This window comes from Haliotis asinina, chromosome 9 (genome assembly GCF_037392515.1).
Source record: "Haliotis asinina isolate JCU_RB_2024 chromosome 9, JCU_Hal_asi_v2, whole genome shotgun sequence".
In the NCBI taxonomy this organism is placed as follows: domain Eukaryota; kingdom Metazoa; phylum Mollusca; class Gastropoda; order Lepetellida; family Haliotidae; genus Haliotis; species Haliotis asinina.
In genome coordinates, this window is record NC_090288.1 from 18,322,114 (window position 1) to 18,344,476 (window position 22,363).

The 22,363-nt window shown below is 39.6% G+C and overlaps 1 protein-coding gene across 1 annotated transcript in view; it reads right to left on the minus strand.

The window, feature by feature from the left end:
- The window catches only part of LOC137297153 (acylamino-acid-releasing enzyme-like), a 37,234-nt gene extending 27,283 nt beyond the window's left edge, over positions 1-9,951 (minus strand). The window contains exons 1-9 of the mRNA XM_067829169.1: positions 9,889-9,951; positions 8,510-8,742; positions 8,164-8,254; positions 7,919-7,997; positions 7,293-7,435; positions 7,033-7,170; positions 3,852-3,943; positions 3,584-3,624; positions 2,997-3,118 (exon numbers count right to left, since the gene is read on the minus strand). Coding sequence (XP_067685270.1) covers positions 2,997-3,118; positions 3,584-3,624; positions 3,852-3,943; positions 7,033-7,170; positions 7,293-7,435; positions 7,919-7,997; positions 8,164-8,254; positions 8,510-8,742; positions 9,889-9,951 — 1,002 coding nt within the window. The remainder of the gene's footprint in view (positions 1-2,996; positions 3,119-3,583; positions 3,625-3,851; positions 3,944-7,032; positions 7,171-7,292; positions 7,436-7,918; positions 7,998-8,163; positions 8,255-8,509; positions 8,743-9,888) is intronic.
- Between the last annotated feature and the right edge of the window lie 12,412 nt (positions 9,952-22,363).

Consider the following 22,363-nt stretch of genomic DNA (forward strand, 5'->3'; position numbering starts at 1 on the left):
TCGTTTACCTTTCCCTGATAAAATGGCATGCGGTGATCTTTGGTAAGCACACTCCCTGAGGCTACATCTGCTTTAGTAACCTCCTCTGAAGTTGCTGCATCACCATCTAGAACTTCATGTATGCAGGGCTCTACTTTTGTGTTATCTGGATGTATTAGAGACATGTTTGTGTTGTCTTCACTCACCTGGATACTTGCCACTTTAAACTTGGGTTTCTTGCACTGTGCTGCCAAATGCCCAGTTTGATTGCAGTTGTAACATGTCCTTTCCTTAATAGGAACAAATTGTTTGGAACAAGTACCATGTTTACCTGATGCGCTACCCTCGACTATTTTCCCTTTGGAAACCTGCTTGTCAGTTTGACCTGGAATAACTGGTCTATTGTATCTTCCATGACTCGTACCTCTAGCTTCTATAAATTGCTCTGCTAGTCTAGCCATTTCCATCGCGTCTTTTGGCTTTCTCTCTCTCAAGAATATACCCAGATCCCTTCCAGTCACATTCAAAATCTGTTCACGCAGCAGCAAATCTCTCACACCTTCGAACGTCTTTTGTGTACCACTTAGTTCAATCCATCTGTTGAAATAGTTCTCAATTCTAACTACAAATTGTGTGAAAATCTCACCTGTTTCAGTTTTAGCAGTCCTAAATTTCTGATGGAATCCATCCTCAGTCATTTCATAGCGTTTAAGTAATGCAGTTTTAACTGCATTGTAATTTTCAGCCTCAAAGGCATTTAACCGGGAGTATACTTCTAAAGCCTTACCTTTCAGCAGAGTACACAGGTAAGCTGCCCAATGGGACGGGTCCCAGCCTTGCGCTGTAGCTACACGTTCAAACCTTTGCAGATATGCATCAATATTGTCATTGTGGTCGTCAAATGGAGGCATTTTAGGCATCTTGGGAATGGCTGCCGATCTATTCTCTCCTACCTGCCCTTCTTGATTTCCTGCCGCACTCTTTTCTAACTTGGCTAGTTCTATTCTTTCATTTGACTGTATTTTACACTTTTCTTTCTCCAATTCTAATCGTTCTCTCTCTCGTTCCCATTCTAACCTTTCTTTCTCCTTTCTTTCCTCCAGTTCTAACTTTTTAATCTCCCGCTCCCTAGCTCTTTCCTCCCGTTCGAGCCTGTCCTTTTCTTTCTCATTCTCCAACTCCATTTGCTCTTTCACAAACACTCTCAAATCATCTTTCTCATACCCTAAACTCTGACCCAGTTTGATAAGTTTGTCAATGTCCATAATTGTCTGTATGAGGGCAAAGCAGGGTACACAAAAAGTCAAACTGTCTGGAATAAATAGGGATCCTACCAAGAATAAAACCGGAGGTGATTTCCCATATATCCCAATGTTCAAAATGTTCACGACGAACCAATGGCCTTAACTGACCAATAACCACAATACACCCTCCACCCTTGAATTCCAAATCATACACTCAAGGACGCAGAAGTGGTGCCGTATGTTCTAACCCTTCTTTATGGACACAAAGATTCTGCAGCGATATACAATCAACAACGCTACATCAAATGCGCTACAGAACACAACTAGGGTTCCCTTTGATAGTGACAAATAATCTAATTATCCCACCGCTGCCACCAAAATGTCACATACCAAAGTAACCACAACAGAAGAATAGTTTGTTTTGCAAAACTTTATTCCTCCCCTTAAGATATAAGTAACCCCAATACCTATACTAAACTAATTCTACAGGTGCAAATACAACTAACTAATCTAATTACCTAACCTAGCTACATATACAGTTCTGTCTACCACTTATATTGCTAAAGTTCTAATAATACTACTACTACTACTAACTACACTAAAATCCTAATACCCTCACTAATATAGATAATGATTACATATAATCCCAATCAGAAACTAAACAATTGAACTAAATAACAATAAAGGAATTTTCCACTCAGAGAGAACACTTTCTCTTTACAATGTAATCAGAATGTCAGTGCACTTTGGTTCCACTTGGTGACGTCATAGTATTTGTGTGGTATCCCTCACACCCAGGCGATGGTTTCCCTCACGGAGTTTAAGGGGCCTGTGTAATGGTTGATGGCTGTGCCATCCACATCTCACATTACTAGGAGATACATGCTCCTTGTACAACAGGGAAGACTCTTGTCTGTCTCCTTACAGGCGGAGATAATACCCCTCTCCTTACTTTAAGGATAACCGGCCAGTTCCGGGACACTACAATACAATATAAGTAACTACAGTTACTCAGTAAGACATGTGTCAATGTCTTATACTTTATGCATGTACTTTACTCCGATTTACATATTTGAAAGTGGAACAGTTTTTGTGGAACGATAACATTCAAATTTTGAATGGCTTTGTGGCTATATAGTGTTACAATATGCACATATATCTAGAAATACTACATCAGTAAAACAATTTCTTGCTACATCTACTCAATCAATAAATACAAAAGTAATAATGATAATAAAAACTTACGCCAGCCAGCGTGAGATGCAATCCCATACAAAAGTTGAACCCATACAGGTGAACACAGTGGTGATTCTGGCTGACTGTGCAGATTACTACCCTTCCTCACTATTTATATTGACCTCCCATACCCAAGCTACTCAACACCTCTCTATTGTTTACAAATTAACACCCCAGCTCTCTGGCCATACCTGGTCACGCTTCCCTGAACATAACCCTGTTCCCATAGTATTACCGAACATAATCTAACAACAACTCCCAACAATATATAACACACTCTAACAATACCATACTACATCTATTTACAGTACCATAAACTAATTATATAAACGAAATCATCTGTGATCTTGACATACTTCATCATTAACAGCATGATCATCCAGATTGTACAGAGTAATCTGTTGCTAAGGAACACGCGTAAACTTCCAACATCAGTAATCAAATCGGATACAACAGAATAAAACAGATGATTTCTTGCTTTATGCCAGTTAGCCTGGTCTGTTACCACCATGTACACCACCTGTAGAAGCAACGAACCATCATGAGCCGTGAACACTGGCAGTGCCCTCCTCTGTCTGGGTTGTCCAGATACACTAATCTTGATCGGTCCTGGTTGAAGCATGGACTCCGCACTGACCGATCCTCCTCACTCAGTGCCACTGGATGTAACAGGAACATGTTGGTTCAACAGCTGCCTCATGTTTCATGAGGGTCATCTAGGTTCTACATACTGGCTAAAGCAGCATCAAAGATGCACTGCACACTGACACGTGTAACATCAGGTAAACCAAGGCACTATACACTGGCAAATACAAAATCTGGGACACACATGCACTACACACAAGAACATGTACCATCTCAGACACCTGGCACTACACACAAGAACATGTCACATCACAGCCACACACCCACAACACACTACCAATAAAAGATCAGGGAAACCAAGGCACTGCACACTGGTACATGTAACATCAAGGAAACCCAGGCTTTTCACACTGGCAATATAAAATCAGGAAACCCCAGGCACCAGACGCAAGAACATAAAACATTAGGGAAACCAAAGCGCAGCACTATAAAATTAAACATCACATCCTAGATTTTACAATTAGTCTGACAATACTCACAAAATTCTGTGTTCTTTACATCAACAAAGTAAATTCTACTTCTGCAAACAGAAAAACCATTGAGAAGTATTTCATCGTAAATGCTGCTTGTGAATACGAGGATGTATATTTTACATAAATATTTGCTGAAACCATCATATATTCCTACGAGACAGGGTTAATGACATGATAGCCTCAGAGGGTCATCAGACTGTCACGATGAACCATGGTTGTAACTGACTGATACTTTATGGACCAAACATTTTCCATGCGGAAGACTAGAACTGACCTCCTCTGGATACAGTATATAAGTCCCAGCCGCCATGGTTCATGGTTCCAGCCTACAAACACCACACCTGCGTCGTCACTGGCCCAAATTGCCTGAAACATTACATCAGTGTGGTGCTGACTGCAATGAAAATAACTGGAACTACTCAACGACATTGTATTCAACTTTTACAACATAACTGGAGTACTCGAAACTCATTCTACAGCAGGGCACTAGGGACTGTGAACAACACAAAGAATGGTAATTCTGTACGATGACTGAGTCTTCAGAGCACTGTCTTGCTGGACTACACTACATTGCCATCCTGACACATTTTTATTCCACACTGCCATGTAATTCGCCCACTGAATGCATATATTTCAGACGGTACGCACGAAAGCGTGGAGCCTACCAGTAGTTTGAGCACTGCTCACATCCTGTTTACTTGTTAGTTACGCATGGTGCGCAATGTCACTCGATAGTCACTTATTTTCATGTAAGACAAGTATTGTTGGCGCATTGTTACGTCTAGTGTATCCACTTTGCGCCTGTGTGAAGCAGGCATGGTAGTGTTTGACGCTACTCTATATAAATAACAGGATCCATCACCAGCTTCATGCATTGCTCGATTTGCTGTGAACCTGCAAGGTGTTGAAAACCACAGACAACCTCTTATTGCAGAAAAGAAAGATGTCTATATCTCGAAGGTGCAGCACTAAAGAATATGAAGCAACAGAAGGCCAAAGAAAAAGACTGAACCCCAACTAGGAAAAGGAAAGCAAAGACAGTGTGGGTGAGGAGGTGGTTGCCTAGAAGACAGCGCTTCAGACATTATGATCAGTTCTTGACAGAAGTTAACCCTTCATCTTTCGAAGAAGACAACATTCGCATGAGAACCGCTGGTGGTATGACTCAGGCTCACAATCTCTCTTCGCTTTCTAGCCACTGGTACTTCCTGCGCAAGTCTAGCAGTACAGCTTCATGAGAGTTGAAGTACAATCTGCACAGAACTCTTGCAAAGCCATCATTGAAGTTAGTAAGGATGTAGAACTTATATGCCATAAAAGGGCATACTGAAAGTTTTAGTTCCAGATTGAACTACCACAGCTGTCTGTGAAGAAGTTGGAGAAGACACCCAAATCTGAAGTACTCATGCATGACCAATGTAGATGCTGGCTACAAGTACTTGCCTGTTGATGTTTGGGCACATGGTGGTGCTGCGGATGGAGGAACATGAAAGAACTGTACTTTGCACGAAGTTGTCGCGGATAACGGAACCAGCTCAACTCCATATGACAAGCCTGTGTCACATCATTTTGCAGCGATGACGCATTTGCACTCAGAACTTGAGTGATAAAACCATTCTCTCATTGCTCCCAGATTCACCGAGAAATTATCTACAACTACAAGTTGTCTCGTAGTTGTGTGATATAGAATACATTTGGAATCTTGTCTAAAAGGTACATATGTCTATAATCTTATAATTAATAGATTGGTAAAACAGTTACATTCCTTCTTATCAGCTAGAAAAACATATCTGTAAACCTTTCATTACAGATGTAACATCTCGTCGGTTTTTCTACTACAATGCAACAGCACCAAGAGACGATCAAACCGATGGCCATGTGCGTCACAACCTCATTCTCAACAGATATCCATTGGTGCCGACTGATGTGGACCTCTGTCTCCACCTCTCTGTGTTTCTTGTCTAGTTTCTTCATCAAGTTGTCTATCCACTACTGATCCTGCCCTTCCTCGTGTTGTCTTTTTCTTGGCAAGCATCTTGCAGATTGTTCTCTGTCGAGTTGAGGTATGATGTGGAAGTCGCGGTGGCTGAGCGGGTTAGGCGGCTGACTTTGTGTGCCTGACTCTGAGGGTGCGGGTTCGAATCCCGGATGGGACTCAACCAAAAACGTACTAGAATTTGTACTTTACTGAGGAAGTGAAATCCCAAACATGACATATGTTGAGTTGAGGAATGTGAGGACTGACGATCGGCACCTATTTATATATGCACTCCTGAGTGCATGGTCGTCGCTGATTCGTGCGTCAACAATGCGTGAAGTAGGCGTGCCCAATGCGTATCGATTTTGTAACATGTGCAAAGAAATCGTGCTGTGCACAACATTTCCAGGACCTCATCATGCCACGTGAACAAGTTGTGGCAATACCCAAGTCTCGCCCGTCCACCTCATGACAAGTTACAAGGCGTGATCAAACCAGCCCAATGCGTGACACTGCATGTCAATACGCGCAGGGCCGAAAACTGACTGCCCGCAGTGTTTAGAAATAGGTGGTGCAGTGTTCATAACTAGTTCATGCAAGGGGCAGGAAGATTATCAGTACCAGATTTTTCAGCATTTCAACATTTTCTGCACCCTTGAAGGTAACGGGGTAGAATAGGCCTTCAGCAACCCATGCTTGCCATAACTGAAAGACAACTATGCTTGTCGTAAGAGGTGACAAATGGGATCGGGTGGTCATGCTCGCTCACTTGCCTGACACATGTCATCGGTTGCCAATTGCGCAGATCGATGCTCATGTTTCTGATCACTGGATTGTCTGGTCCAGAAATTATCCAGATTATTTACAAACCGCCTCCATATAGCTGGAATATTGCTGAGTATGGCATAAAACTAAACTCACTCACTCACTCAAAATTTTCTTTGCTTACTGTCTTGCAGCCCTGGACAGTGCATGTACACTTCACAACAGTTTGCAGCAAATCTGCTCATGTGCACAAAAATTGGAACAAAATTCGTATATATACAAGTGTCAATGTGGCTTTAGACCTCTCCTCTAATACTCTCTACTCCAGAGCCACAAGATCACCAGGAATTACCTGTCCAGCAGATATATCCCCAGGAATTACCTGTCCAGCAGATATATCACCAGGAATTACCTGTCCAGCAGATATATCCCCAGGAATTACCTGTCCAGCAGATATATCCCCAGGAATTACCTGTCCAGCAGATATATCCCCAGGAATTACCTGTCCAGCAGATATATCACCAGGAATTACCTGTCCAGCAGATATATCACCAGGAATTACCTGTCCAGCAGATATATCCCCAGGAATCACCTGTCCAGCAGATATATCCCCAGGAATTACCTGTCCAGCAGATATATCACCAGGAATTACCTGTCCAGCAGATATATCACCAGGAATTACCTGTCCAGCAGATATATCCCCAGGAATCACCTGTCCAGCAGATATATCCCCAGGAATGATGTCCAGCACTGTCACCTCACCAGACATCACATCTATAACACATGGCACAGGATGATGCTTGTCCACCAGCTGTTCCCCCCAGTCTCCTCGGAATACATGTTCATCGCCCTGCAGTGGAAACACCACAATTAATAACAAAATGTTGCTATTCTTAAAGCGCTTTGAAAATGCATACAAACAGCATACAGTCTGATTTAAAGGAACTGATTTTTTTAACATAACCCTCTTACTTGTAAAATCTTTTCCTTCTTAGTACCCTCATCAGCAGGCTGCTTTTCTTCCTGAAAAAAGCTGACAGTCCTGTGCACCTTCTTCTCAGCAATATACACCAAGTACCTTTCAGAGGGAGACCACTCAAGACAGCCAAAAAACCCTGGAACAGTTTCTTACTGCCGTCTAGCATGACATATGACGCAAGGTGTACTTTAAAACAATATATATGGCAATTCTATGTCTTTGGCTAAATTGGGTAAAACATGTACAGTGTATTTGTATTGCTTAGCCTAAAATCAACACTAAAATATATCCACAAATGACACTTCCTTTTGCATGGCTAAAGGGCAGAAACGTGGAGGTGATGTTTCTCACATTATCTCCCCTGTGTCCATGACAACAAAATGGCAGTTACCAGCTTTGATATTGTATTTTTTACTTCAGGGAAATGAATCAGAATCTGCTTGTACAATCAGTGTCAGTCACAGTGAAACGTAATATGTACTGTCATAAAGATACCTGTATCATAATAGCCTGCGGTACAAATTTTGGACCATTACACTTCTCTTCAGTCTAGCAATAACTGCAGTAGTACTTGCATGCCTAATGTGTAGCAACAATGAAGGGCAGCATGTCTTCTTACCATCTGCTTCATAAACCTTCCCATGTTTTTCACAGCTCTGTATGTCAAAGGTCTTCACCTTCCGAATCGAGTTCCATATCTGGACAGTACAGAAGAATCACTGATAATATCACGAAAGACTCAGAAAAATAGTTCAAACAAACATGTTTGCTACACTGACAACAGTGACAAATGGTGTTTCCGCGCGTTAAGACTGTCATGCAGTATGTTATCAGTGACAGACATAGACATCAGGAATGTCTTACCTCAAAGTATTGCTTCTCCTCGCCTTTCTTATTCTTCACTTTACAGACAAGAGCTCTGAGTCGACCAGACGGAGACTCACGGTTCCATAATCTGTAACAATAGTGGGTGCTATATTACAGTGCATTCTCACCCAACAGTAATACTCATGGTCCAATTATTCTGGCACCCTCTATACATTCTATATGATAAGGAAACATTAACAATGAATGCTCACATTGTAACAGATATGTTAAAATGGTAAAATTTCAGTTTACTATTATACAAATAAATATATCATAAACTGATAAAAATATTCCATTCAAGAACTGGAGATTTTATTACATTTCAGTAGATTCAGGGTCTTACACATTTGAGAATTCCTGTGGAGGTGTTGCCATAACAACACGCAGACCAGACGGACCATCTGGAGACAGGATGTATGTTTTGGAGAAAGATGTTTTCTCTCCCTTCTGTAAGTCCCTCTGAGACCATTTTGTGTCCACAGCAAGTGTATCCTCTGTAGACTGATTGCTAAATGTTGCTGAAGTCGGCTGAGCTTGTTTCGCCAACTCCAGGAACACTGAAACTATATCCTTTGCCTGAAGAATAAAGATTCCTGTCAACTACACGTTTGCCATGATCAAATTGGATTCACATCTAAGAAATCTTTTCAGTGAATCTTGGAGTTGGGAAACCCAATCAGAAAGATTCTGGGATTACAATGGTCTTCACAAATGCTGTCACAGTGTATAAAAGCACTGTCATGAATATTTAGCAGCACCCCTTGGTTGTAAACTTGACTGAATCTGTTAATTTCCAATGTTTCTACAAGTTTTGGTCTACGTATGCCCTTAAGTGCACAATGGTCTTCAGTGCACAGACAGCATTAATATTCATCAGTGGGTGGAGCTTATGTGACTGCGTCACATTCACAGCACTGTATCTTCCGGTGAACTAAGGGAGTGAATGAACACGCTTCATCGTCTGTTATCGCCTTATACAGTGCGACAGCTACAATATCCACGCGAGGTATATATAAACAGAACGTATGTGTGCCGTGTATTCAGGATAATGTGCTTTATTCAACCTTCCAGGGGTGACGCAGTTCAAGCGAGTTTTTTTCAAGTCACCTCCAGCCACCGCGTACTGCAGTAGCATTGCTGTCAGTACATTGACATGTATTTGCTCAAGTCTGACTTAACAGTCCGACTAAACACAGTTACAACTCTTGACAAACAACCAACTAAATAATTATACAATGTATATATATACACATATTGCCAGATCTCCACGTAATCAAAAGGCTGAAAAGCATCAACTCTTAATACAAGTAAGGCTGTCAGGGTACTGCAAACTTTGACGAGAATATTTGACACGAAAGACTTCCGCCCTTATTCAACTTTGAGGAAAACGTTCTGAGAGTGTTATTGTTATGAGTTGAATGTGAGCACATGTTTCAGTATGTTATGATACAATTAAAAAAACATGTTAAAACTGCCTGCTGAGTTAAGAAATATATATATTCAAGTGATATCGTTTCGCTGGAATGAAATTTATGGGGCGATAAGGCCAGAAATCTTACCATTTGATATTTGTATCACCAGGGTAGACTAAATTGAGAACAAGCATTTATTAAGGTCAGTGTAGCTGTCTTAAAAGTGCTCAGAAAAGCCTTAAATGCACAATGATGTCGTGGCCCCTCCCTCCACCCTCTTGGCTGTTTCTGACTGGTGCAGAGGCCTTACCCCATCCCTTTGACCATCTACAAACCCATCTACACTGAATATTTCATTCACTCTCTCTTCCATTTCAGCCAACATGGAACACTGTCTCGGCACCTAAAGCGAACAGTCAGTGTGCACTACAGGGCTCTCAGGAGAGCTTCGTCTGGTAGGAAATGAAATGCATTTTGTATTTGCTCTGTCTTTTCTCAAAACATCCATTGTGCGCTTAACTCATTAAGGCCGAGAGCCGTATATATGCGGCAAATTAATTAGCGTCTCACAGCGAGAGCCGCATATTGGGGGTAATAAAAATCACCTCTTATTCAGCGAGAGCCGCAAATTGGGGGTTATGAAAAGCACCTCTCATTCAGCGAGAGCGGCGTATTGGGGTTTTACATTTTAAACTCGTACATTACCTATAATTTCAATCAATTTAGCAGTAATCATCAAAGATTAGCCTTTCTTCCGAGAGAGATTACTTTCTGTGTTAATCAGAAGAACTATTAATGTGTTTTGATAACAATTGCTTGCAATGTCGGGGGCTTATACTGGCAAATGAACACACGTCTGCGAGAAAAGGGATTATGAGATGTTGTTACAGGAGGTACGTGTTTGTTACTCGTCATTGGGAGTGAATACTAAGATACTATGTTTGCACATTGATTGAATTAACGGTGACAAGGTTACGAAACCTTCTTCTAAATTAAATTCATTCATTCATTGTAATAGTTCATATAATGAATCGTAGACATAAATAGCACTACTGTATTACACTCATGTTCGTGTAGATTTGAAATAAACCAAGTTACTAATTTAGACCTAATTCATTTGCGACTATTGATTTTTAAAGTTGACAATAATACATAATCGAATATGAAGTGATAACTCTTGCATCTACTCATAATATACATATATAGGACACATAAACCATACAAAGGTAACTGGGGTATTTTGTTCAAGCTGTTTCATGCTTATTTGAAATATGATTTTTCAATGCAATTTACATAAGCATTGTGTAAGAAATATTTGTATTTGATCTCTGTAATTATCTTATCCTGTGTAATGATCACGTGTATCAGATCCATCGTCAATAAAAGGAGGAGAATATATCAGTTACGGAATTGATGCGTATAATCATTCAATCAGACAACACTAAATATATGAACACCTCTTTCAACCTCAAAAGAACAGCCTCTGGTCGAATGCATGTCCAGGTAAACTTGTCCTGTGACAAGTGTAAAACAAACTTATGCGCTGTTACATCATTGGACAACCTGTTTTGTGGAGTCACGCCCATTGCCAATCTTCTGAACCTCGTTTGCTTTCAAAACAAATATAGGTATGCCCATCTTCATAAATATTTGGGGAGATTCAACTGCAAGTGTATACATCACAATAAATCAGTATCGTGTTACTTTTTTGAATTCTATAATACATGTACTTGAATTATGATATTTATTCGTAACAATGTGCAGATTATATTGAAATGTTCAGCAAGCCATTATTTTTGATGTACAAGTAGTGTGCGCAAAAAGTATACGCAAATAAATACTATCTCTACTCAATGATTGGATTGGGTTATCCGGGGTAAAAATAATCGGATTGTAGCGCTTTGAGGGCTTAGAAAAAAAAAACTCGTCAAAGTGCTTGTTAGTCCTACGTGTACATTTCAGGCATCCTTACGATTATGTATGTTCACGATACACAAAGTTTTTCATGATAGCTAGAGTTGATAAAGCCGAAATCTAGCATATCGATTGGTCAACGATCTAACCAATAGTCAATCTGTATCCAAGCTGTCTACTGACCGAACGTACTCTTCAGAAATTTAGCCCACGCCCCATCACCTGTCATTTCCAATGTGACAGGTATCTCATGATACGATTGGTCATAGATAACAAATCGGGGACTATATTGAACAGTTAAGATACATAACGTCCTATTCGGAAACTTTGATGACGCCCATCCCATGACCCTTTGTCTTATGTATGTGCAAGGAATAGCATTATACAATATGTATGCATGTATGTTCGTATATTTTCTGCGTTAAATCTAGATGACAAACTGAATCTGTTATATGTAAGTCACAGTCTAGCTTATTAGTACTTACCTTAAAATATTCAGTATACACTAGCAATGTATCAGCGAAAACGCTTCTTTCATAGGTTATTATGCATGTGCGTAAATTTGTCTTTACTGCCATTGACATAGATGCTTTGAACAACTTAATCTCTCACAATGATATGAGAGGGACATCATTTGGTTTAAGTATGTCTTACATACAATGAAACGGACTGGCAAACGTCGAGACATCAAATGCAGATGTTCAAGCTGTGATGTGTTTTTGTGCGTTGACTGTTTTGAGGCCTACCATAAAGTGAGTGAGTTAAGATTTAACGTCACATCGGCAATGTTGCAGCCATTGCGTGACGAGAACATACGTGACATAAAAAATATATATGTGTGCATATTATGTAGAACCTGTCGACGAAGGACAGTAAAACCACTAGACTATCACAGTTAATATTAAAACTAGTGTGGAAACTTGTAAAAATATAACAGTATCATTATTTGGACAGTACAATATAAAAAAACAGGCCATAGATCGCCAACAACAGAGGGTAGATCACCATACTAGGGACCATGGGGACTTACAATACCTCTGCTACCTGCATGGTCCCTAGCTGGATTTACACCATCCCCTCAGCTGCTAGCGATTGTATGCAAGATTAGCCACAAATTAAAATGACACATATTCTACGGCTAAAAAAGTGGAAGAATAAATCTGACTTCAACACTTTTTGGACTTACGTACCCTCTCAGGAGGACAATATTTTTACGGTACTTCAACCCCCTTCGAGGATACAGCCACTAACAATCGTAGTTCCTGATTCGACTTCCAATCTTAAAATATTTATCTATTTACAAGTCATGTAATAAATCTAATTCTTTTAAAAACGCAATGATTAAATGATTACTAACGTTACTAAAAAGATCCTTCATAGTTCCCGATTTAAAATAGTTATCCCTTGTGATGGAATATTCAACACAGTCAAGCAGGACATGCTTGACTGTGATTCTTTCATCACAAGGGATACAGAACGGAGGATCTTCACCTTTAAGCAAATATTCATGCGTATATCTTGTGTGGCCAATGCGACATCGTCGCATGATGACCTCTTCAAATCTGGACTGACAACCCAAGTATGTATAACCAATGTAGGGTTTTATTTCATGTAGTTTATTTATACCTACTTGGGTGTCCCACTTCTTCTGCATCAGATCACGAGTGTAAGCTCTAATGCTAGCTTTGTAGTCAGAATAAGGAATACGAAGTGGTGTCACAGATTTGTTAAGTGCTGCCTTAGCAGCAAGATCGGCCATTGCGTTACCGGAAATGCCAACGTGGCTGGGTAACCAACAAAAAACGATGTCGTATTGGCCAGTAGCAAGATCATTATATAATTCAATAATTTCTATTAAAAGTGGATGTTTACAAGAAAGATTTTTAATAGCCTGAAGGCAAGAAAGAGAGTCGGAATAAATTATATATTGTTTATGTTTATGGCGTCTGTGAATATATTTAAGAGCTGTTAATATGGCGTTAGCCTCAGCGGTAAAAATAGAACTGTTGTCTGGTAATCTAGAAGATATTGTTCTGGATCCAATGACAGTGGCACAAGCTACTGCACCACCGACCTTGGACCCATCTGTAAATAAGGATTTATAACTGCTATATTTATGTTTCAATTCATTATATTCTTGTTTATACTGTAATTCATTAGTTTCTGATTTTTTAAATGTGGTCAGTGTTAGGTCCACTTGGGGCCTAACCAACTGCCAAGGAGGAGAAGAGAGAAGACGGGAAGGAGCTATATTTTCCAGCTCAATGCCGGCAGCAGCAAGAAGTGGTTTAATTCTTAAACCAAGAGGCGGTACAAGTGAAGATTTCATATTGTATAAGTCCTCACACAGAGGACTGAAAACACAGTTATATGCAGGGTTTGACTCACTGGAATATAATTTTGTTACATACTGTAAAGCTAATTTGATACGTCGCTGCTCAAGAGATGGCTCATCGGCCTCAACGTACAGGCTGTCAACAGGTGAAGTCCGAAAGGAGCCAAAACAAAGTCTTAGACCTTGATGGTGAACAGAATCTAAAAGTTTCAGGTGGCTTTTACAGGCTCCACCATATACAATGGAGCCATAATCAAGTTTTGACCGGATCAGTGATCGATAAAGTTGCAGGAGGGTAGCTTGGTCCCCTCCCCATTTAGAATTTGAAACGACTTTCAACAAGTCAAGTGCCTTCAGGCATTTAGTTTTGAGGGATTTGATATGTGGTAGAAACGTTAAATGTGAGTCAAAAATTAATCCCAAGAACTTGGCCTCCTTTACAACTTTGATGGGAGTGCCATCTAGAGATAGTTCTGGGTTCTTATGTGGCTTATATGTTCTGCAAAAATGTATACAATTAGTTTTGGACTTCGAAAATTTGAAGTCGTTTTCAAGACACCATTTATTTATTTTGTTTAAACACAACTGCAGTTGCCGTTCAATAGTATGCATATTTTTACCACGACAAGAAATGTTAAAATCATCCACAAATAATGATCCATCAATTGAATCGTTTAAAACTTTTGACAAACTATTTATCTTGATGCTAAAAAGTGTGACTGACAAAATACTGCCTTGTGGAACACCCTGATCCTGATTATAATGATCAGACAGAGTAGAACCTACGCGAACTTGAAATTGTCTGTCATTTAAAAAGTTGGCTATGAATTGAGGCAAACGACCTCGCAAACCAAGTTGTTTATGAATTAGTGCGTTTTTCACAAATGATTCCAGTCGCACTAAGTGATCGACAGTACTTCTATTTTTACGGAAACCACACTGTATATCTGTGATTAGGTTATTGGTTCCCAAGTACCAAACAAGTCGATTATTTATCATGCGTTCCATGGTCTTGCAAACACAGCTTGTTAATGAAATCGGACGATAATTGGATGGATCCGCGTGATCACGTCCAGGTTTAGGTATTGGTACTACTATGGCATCACGCCATGAAGAAGGAAATTTACCTGAAGTCCAAATATCATCAAAAATAGATATGAGCGTCTCTAAACAGGTTTCTGGTAAGTGTTTCAGGAGTTGATAATGTATGTTATCAGCTCCTGTAGCAGTGTCATGAGCTTGATCAAGAGCAGTATGGAGTTCATGAATAGAAAACGTTTCATTATAATCTTCCCCATTATCAGAATTGAAATTAATAGTTTTCTTTTCTTGTTGTTTTTGATACTGCTGAAATTTTGGTACATAATTAGAAGAGGAAGAGTGTTTAGCAAGAGTTTCGCCCAGTTTATTCGCAATATCTGATTTATCAGTAAGTAATTGATCTCCATGTTTAAGATGATGGACAGTAGATTTAGTACCTTTACCTTTGATTTTCTGGACCATGTTCCATACCTTGGACATGGGTGTCCGAGAATGTAATTTAGATACATAATTTTGCCAAGATTGGCGTTTGTTCTGTCTAAAAGTACGCCGTGCTTTAGCATTTAAAATTTTAAATTTATTTAAATTATGCACCATAGGATGGCGACGGAAATAATGTTCTGCTTTTTTCCTTGCCTTCCTAGCTTGTTTGCACTCATCGTTGAACCATGGTTTTCTTATGTGTGGAACTACAGAGGACTTTGGTATACACTCATCAGCTATGGAATTCAGATCATCAGAAAAGCACTTAATAGCATCCGGAACGTCAATAAAACGTTCAGGTTTAAGTTTTTCAGCACACAGTGTTTCATATAAAGCCCAGTTAGCCTTTTTAAAATTTCGTCTTGATGATGGAGGAACATCGGATGGAGTTACAGCTTTTAACATAGTAGGAAAATGGTCACTTCCACAGAGGTCATCGTGGACTGACCAGTCGAATTCGTTTAATAGTTCGGAATTTGTCAATGACAAGTCGAGAGCAGAATAGGTCCCTGTACCAGGGTGTAAATATGTGTTGGAACCATCATTATAAATACATAAGTCATTGTCGGAACAAAAGTCCTCCAACAACTTACCTTTAGTGTTTGTATTTACACCACCCCAGAGTGGGTTGTGGCCATTTAAATCTCCCATTATAATACAGGGCTTCGGGAGTTGGTCATATAGAGCTTGGAGATCGGTTTTAGGAAACGTCGAAGACGGAGAAATATACAGAGAGCATAGCGTCAATGCTACATGTAAAGTAATTCTCACAGCAACAGCCTACATATTAGTATTAAGTGAAACAGGGCTTTGAATAACGTTTTGTCTCACTAGAATGGATGATCCTCCAGTGGCCCGATCACCCGGAGGTGAAAAACAATGATATGCATTAAAATGACGAAGGTCAAATGTATCTGTTTGTTTTAAATATGTCTCTTGGAGACATATCGCTGAAGGTGTAAAATCTTGAACTAATAGCTGTAATTCATGTAAATTAGTCCTTAATCCTCTGCAGTTCCACTGTACAATATTATTGGAATAAACTATCTTTTAGGGGGATTTATGGGGGATCTACCCCGCACTCTTTTGGTGGGCGACAAGCTATGTGCCCTAGAATGGACGTTTTCAGAAACGTCCATGTCTTCAAGTGACCCATATTTATTAAACAACTGAATCTTGTTTTGTGACCCTTTCGGGGTTCTGCCACTTAGTTTTTTTCAAAGGATCTGGCCTTTTAGGTTTAGTTTTAACGGTTTCCGAAGATTTTGGAGTTGACTGAGAAGATTTGGATTTGGGACGAATGTGACTGTGGCGTTTGGGTAGATATTGTAGGTGAAGTAATCAGAGGAGCTTCTGATGTAATCCACGTCAAGTCAGTTTGACAGCTTGTGGTTGATTTTGTAATCCTTGCTTCTGACGGTGTTTTAGTTATAGAAGCATAGCTTTCTTTAGGTTCAGAACTTTGGACCAGTTTTTTGGCATCTGCAAAACTAATGTTTCGGGTGAATTTTAGTTTGTTGATCTCCATGTGAAACTTCCAGACAGGACATTCTTTAGAAAAGGATGAATGGGCACCAGTGCAGTTTGTACATTTCTTAACGTTACTGTCACAATCTTCTGTTGTATGTGTCTTTTCACCACAGTGAGCACAAACAACAGACAATGTGCAGTTATTAACCCCATGGCCGAACTTTTGGCATTTGAAACATCGAAGAGGGTTTGGAATGTACATTTCAACCTGGATGTTACAGTATCCTGCTTTCAGTGATTTTGGAACATTTGGAGAAGAGAAAGAAAACAAATATGTGTTTGTGTTGACAGTAGCATCATTTCTACGGGTTGTAAAACGTTTGACAAAAAGGACACCTTGCTCCTTCATCTCTGAGGCGATGTCAAGTTCTGACATGTCAGCAAACAAACGTTCACGGTCCCTGACAATTCCTTTGCTCGTGTTGAGTGTTTTGTGAGCCGAGATCGTAACTGGAATGCCGACAAAAGATTTTGTGCTCATAAGATTGGTGGCTTGCTGTCTTTTTGCACACTCAACCAGAAGGGCACCGGAACGTAATCGCCTAATGTTTTTAACATCACCAGCGATGCCTTGTATACCTTTAGCTACGGCAAAAGGATTCAACTTTAAAGGGGTCTTGTCAATAGTCTCAACAACAAGAAAACGTGGCCAGTAATCAATTGAGTTGGGCAGTCTGTGGTCAGTTTCAACGGGATCAGTATCAAGTTGACGTTTGCTCTTTTTTTGAGGGGTTTCGTAAGCCATGTTTAGTTAGTTAGATTTCATCATCTGAGCTCCCCACCCACCTCGGAGTATCACAAGGACAGTGCTAAACGCAAGTGGGTCTCCGACTTGCAGCACCAAGGATACTCAGATGATATACTCTAGCGGAAGAATTATGAATAACTAATCCACCAGATTGGCCCATGAGCCACCGCCTTCTGGGCATAAGACTCTAGGCAAAATTCAAGTACAAATTATCATATTACAAAATCCAAATAATGCCACTGTAATAATAAGGCCAAGTCCGAAAATCAAACAATTCCAAATAAAATTTGTGCATTGACATATATATAGTCCATACACAGGGCTTGGCATGACCAGCCGATTGGTTGAACCGGGCCCATTCAACCACCCGTCTAGGTGAAGTAAGGGTCGAAGGGGTATGTTGGGCAAAGGGAACACGATTGCAGGCCCCCAGTGCCCTCAACCCCCAGACTCCCGTCCTCCACCGACACAGGGCCGCAACCCACGGCAAACGGGTTGGTGGACCAAATATCCCCCCGGGTCCACAACGGGGGTGTCGGCGAGCTCTTGGCGTTACCCAGCACCCACCACGAGGAGGTGGCTCGCCACGGGTGCCCCTACCATAAAGACTTGTTCCAAGGACAATAACGCTTTATGCACTAGATGTGTTGAACAAATGGTACGGTATACCATTCTTGTCAGTTGTTGGACACAATGTGTGAAGCCCGCGCGATACTGCTGGAATATAGCTAAAATCGCTGTAAAACTAAATTCACTCATTCTTTTCAATTGTTGCATTTCAGTGGTTATTCTTTTACATGTCCAAAATACTAAGACATGTGTGTTCACCATCTGAGAACGAATACACTCATCATAGTGTCAGTCTACTCCCATATGTCTTATGTGTTTCTTTCATACATCATTACAGTAACTGATGTTATGTTTACAATACACAAATTGTTGCATGATAGTTGATACAGCCGTAACACAACATAGCCATTGGTCAACGATAAAGCCAATAATAAATCTCTACCCTATCACTTTGAGTGTCCAAACGTGCTCTTCAGAAATTTAGGCCACGCCCCATCACCTTGCCCTTCCTATGTGGCAGGTTCTCACGATACGATTGGTCAAAGTATCAGCCAATATAATGAGTAACTGAGATATAATGCGTTACATTCGGGATATTTTATCCCATCACATGACGGGAAGCTTTCACAGCAAAAATAAGCTGGTTTCCGGAACACTGAAACCGAGAAGAAACGTCATGGAAACCAACATTTCCAGTTGGTTTCCAGGGAGTTTCCGATAGTTTCATTGTGGTTTCCATGCAACTGAAACTGCACCATTTCAGGATGGTTTCCAGTTCGTTTCATTACCCACTCCTCCAAGTGGGATCCAGTTGGTTTCCATGTACGAGTTTATTGTAGGTTTCAACCTGGTTTCCATGTATGAGTTTATTGTAGGTTTCAACCTGGTTTCCATGGATGAGTTTATTGTAGGTTTCAACCTGGTTTCCATGTATGAGTTTATTGTAGGTTTCAACCTGGTTTCCATGTATGAGTTTACTGTAGGTTTCAACCCGGTTTCCGTGTTGTAGTTTCCAACCTAGTTTAATACCTAGTTTCCATGAACTGAAACTTGCTCGTGTCGGCCCTTTTTCCGGTCCTCCGGAAAAGATGTTGTTTCATGTCTCACATGTAGCAAATCAGGTATTTTATACAATTGCATAATGGTAAAAGGCTTCAGGATGACAAACAACAGAATAAAACACAAATTCATTAAAAGTTTATTTATATTCAACAATATGTTTGTAAACAAATAATATTCGGAATATTCAAGTTAGTAAATGAAACAAAAGCAAGGGAATAATTAGCAGTGAGTACAGAATATTTTTCTTAAACACACTGTTGACCAGCCCATATCACTTGGCTTCCTAGTTTGAAAAATGTTAGCTCTTTCCCCAAGAGAGGAAGAACTGGGTGCTTCTTTTCCTCCGGCCAGTCAATCGTTTCACAGCCTTCCTGCTTTCCAGCTTCTGAAATTTAGAAAACAAACTATCAGTACAAACAAGCATTCGTATATGATATCCATGGCTAGAGAAAAGAAAACGGTCAAACATTGCTTGAGGTGAAATACACTGAACCCTATGTCCGATAAGCGAAGAGATCAAAAAGTATAAACTGAGCATTTGACATCAAAAGTTTCAATCGCAGCGCAGCTTATTATGTTGTTATGTTGTATGTACATTATGTACTGGACGGTTCAGGTTATACATACCTTTTGTATGTCAAAATGAGTTGGTCCTGGCTGCCTTCTTCAGTTTTTCCAACACTGCCCTCCTTTATGCTGGAAACGTAGAAATGCATCGATTAAAAAACAAAGTCAGGAACTTGTCATATTGCACTCTTGGTTACAATAAAGTGTCGAATAAAAAGAATAAATATCAATTTGCAAAGTGTAGAATATGCTAGATGAAAAGAATCCAGGTCAGCAAATTCATATGCTATTTTGGGCTGGCAATCCATCTATGTATACCCATATATTCTTTCTATCAAAAACTCTTCGTAACCTTTTCTGTGGGACTAACACAATCCACATTTCTTCATTCAGAGTTCGTTAAATCTTGATATGATAAGCATAACACTACTTACATCAGATGGCAAATCTAAATTATCACATAAATCAATAATATAACAATATTCAATATTAGTTTGAAAATATTGAGGAATTTCAATTATGAAATTTCACTCAAACAATGCACCAAATCTGATCAGAGAATCCCTAACCTATAAATGCAAAATGACACACTATCCCCGACTACATTGTTTTCAAACGTGCAAATATCAAAAGCAATATGAAAAGGATTTCTTAAATAATTATTCGTATTTATAAATACGTTTGAAGTTATTTTGAGTCGTAACAAGCACATTAGCAATAATATACTAGAGATATTTGTGATTTAATTTTCTTGCAAAGATAATTTTTCATTCATTAACACATTGAACCATTTTAATCGTGTGTGTGAGCTGATCCAAATCACAGTAATATTGAGTTCTTGAATTAACCGAGTGCTGAGTGAAGGAAGCCATACATCTCTCTTGCTAAGAATTCGACACGCATGTGTTTACCGAGGTCCGTCAAGTCTAAAATTACATATGTATTGTAATAGTTACTTATTTACGTTAAACAATACGAATAACATGTGCTATTGCTTATTTCAAGAAAATAACACTGTACCTGACCAGATCGTGGAATGTTCCTTTTCTCCCGCTGCGATCGACGACTGCTGCTGTTCTCAATTTTTCACGTATCCGAATCTCCAAAGCTTCTATTGTAAACATCATTGCCAGTCTCTTGAATCAGATAACACGGGCAAACGTAGGAATACTGCACTGTGTTGACTTCCTTGTCGTCGTTACTGGACATACCGGGTGAGACCTTTTCTCCAAAATAGTCGTCTCAAAACAACTTGGGACCAAGCAACAAAATGGCGGCAACTGTGCGTAGGGGCATTGTGGGTAATAAGAAATACCTGATCCTTTTTCGATTGGCAGGCACGAAATCCTTCTCTGACCCAATTTGGATGTGATTTTAAGACAAAGACTGAAAACGACCACTTCAGTACATAAAACTGTTGCTTTTATGAAATGTCACGAGTTCACGTGCCCATGGATTACCGGTTCATTACTTCCGGTTTTGTCTGTCAACACTTGACTCAGGTAAGTTCTGTTGTTTTTACAGCTAGCTAATTTTGATGATAGGAGCCTGTTAAGTGGGGACTGCCCCAATGAAGCCGACACCCGAACCCCGACACACTAATGACCTGACACTGATTAGTTGTCAAGTATTTGAACTCAGTGTCAAAGTATGCCAACTATAAATGCTTTTAACGCTAAACTTTACGCACTGCCTCAGTTTATTGTATAATTCACGTATATTCTGCATAAATACCATCATGTAAGTACCGAACTGACAATTGTTTTAATGACTTATACTAATCTTCCTAAATGCTTATACTCTTTCACATTCCCAGGAGTTGGCAGTCTGTTTTTTTATATATATTGCATCATGTACCTTTTATTAATTAATATATATCTGAACTATTGCTAAAGTGGCTTTATTGTTTTTTTTTACTTTTATACAATATATTTACTGAAAGGAATACAAGCCCGTACACAGCTCAATGATCCAATAAGTTATAATTAATATATGATAAAAGTTTGAGCAATGTTTCTATGCAGAGTCAACTCACCTTTTATTCTTGTATATAGATATCACTGTTTTATTATTTCTTTTCAGATAAAGAAAGTGTCTGATCCTCAATTTGACAAAGCAGACAACCGAAACCTGGACTTGCCCCATTCATCCCAATCTAGAGAAACGGAACTAAGTGTGCCTCGCGCACATAGCTGGGCAAAGGCCATTTATAGCCATTCGTCCTTTCACCATTTGCATGTTTAGTACGGTTATTGTGAAGTTTGTGCGCATGGTAGTTGGAATATGATGCTTCATTACAATACGAATAAACAAGAATGTGAAGGGAAAAAGTGTATAGTTTGTTCTTGTATCATCAGTTTGAGTGAGTGAGTGAGTTAATATTTAACGTCACATCGGCAATATTGCAGCCATATCGTGACGAGAGCATTTAATGAGTAATTAGGATAATACAAATGAATTAATAGCACTTACATTGTAAAATCCTGTCGACGAAGGACAGTAAAACTAACTAGAATATCACAGAGTAGAATGTAA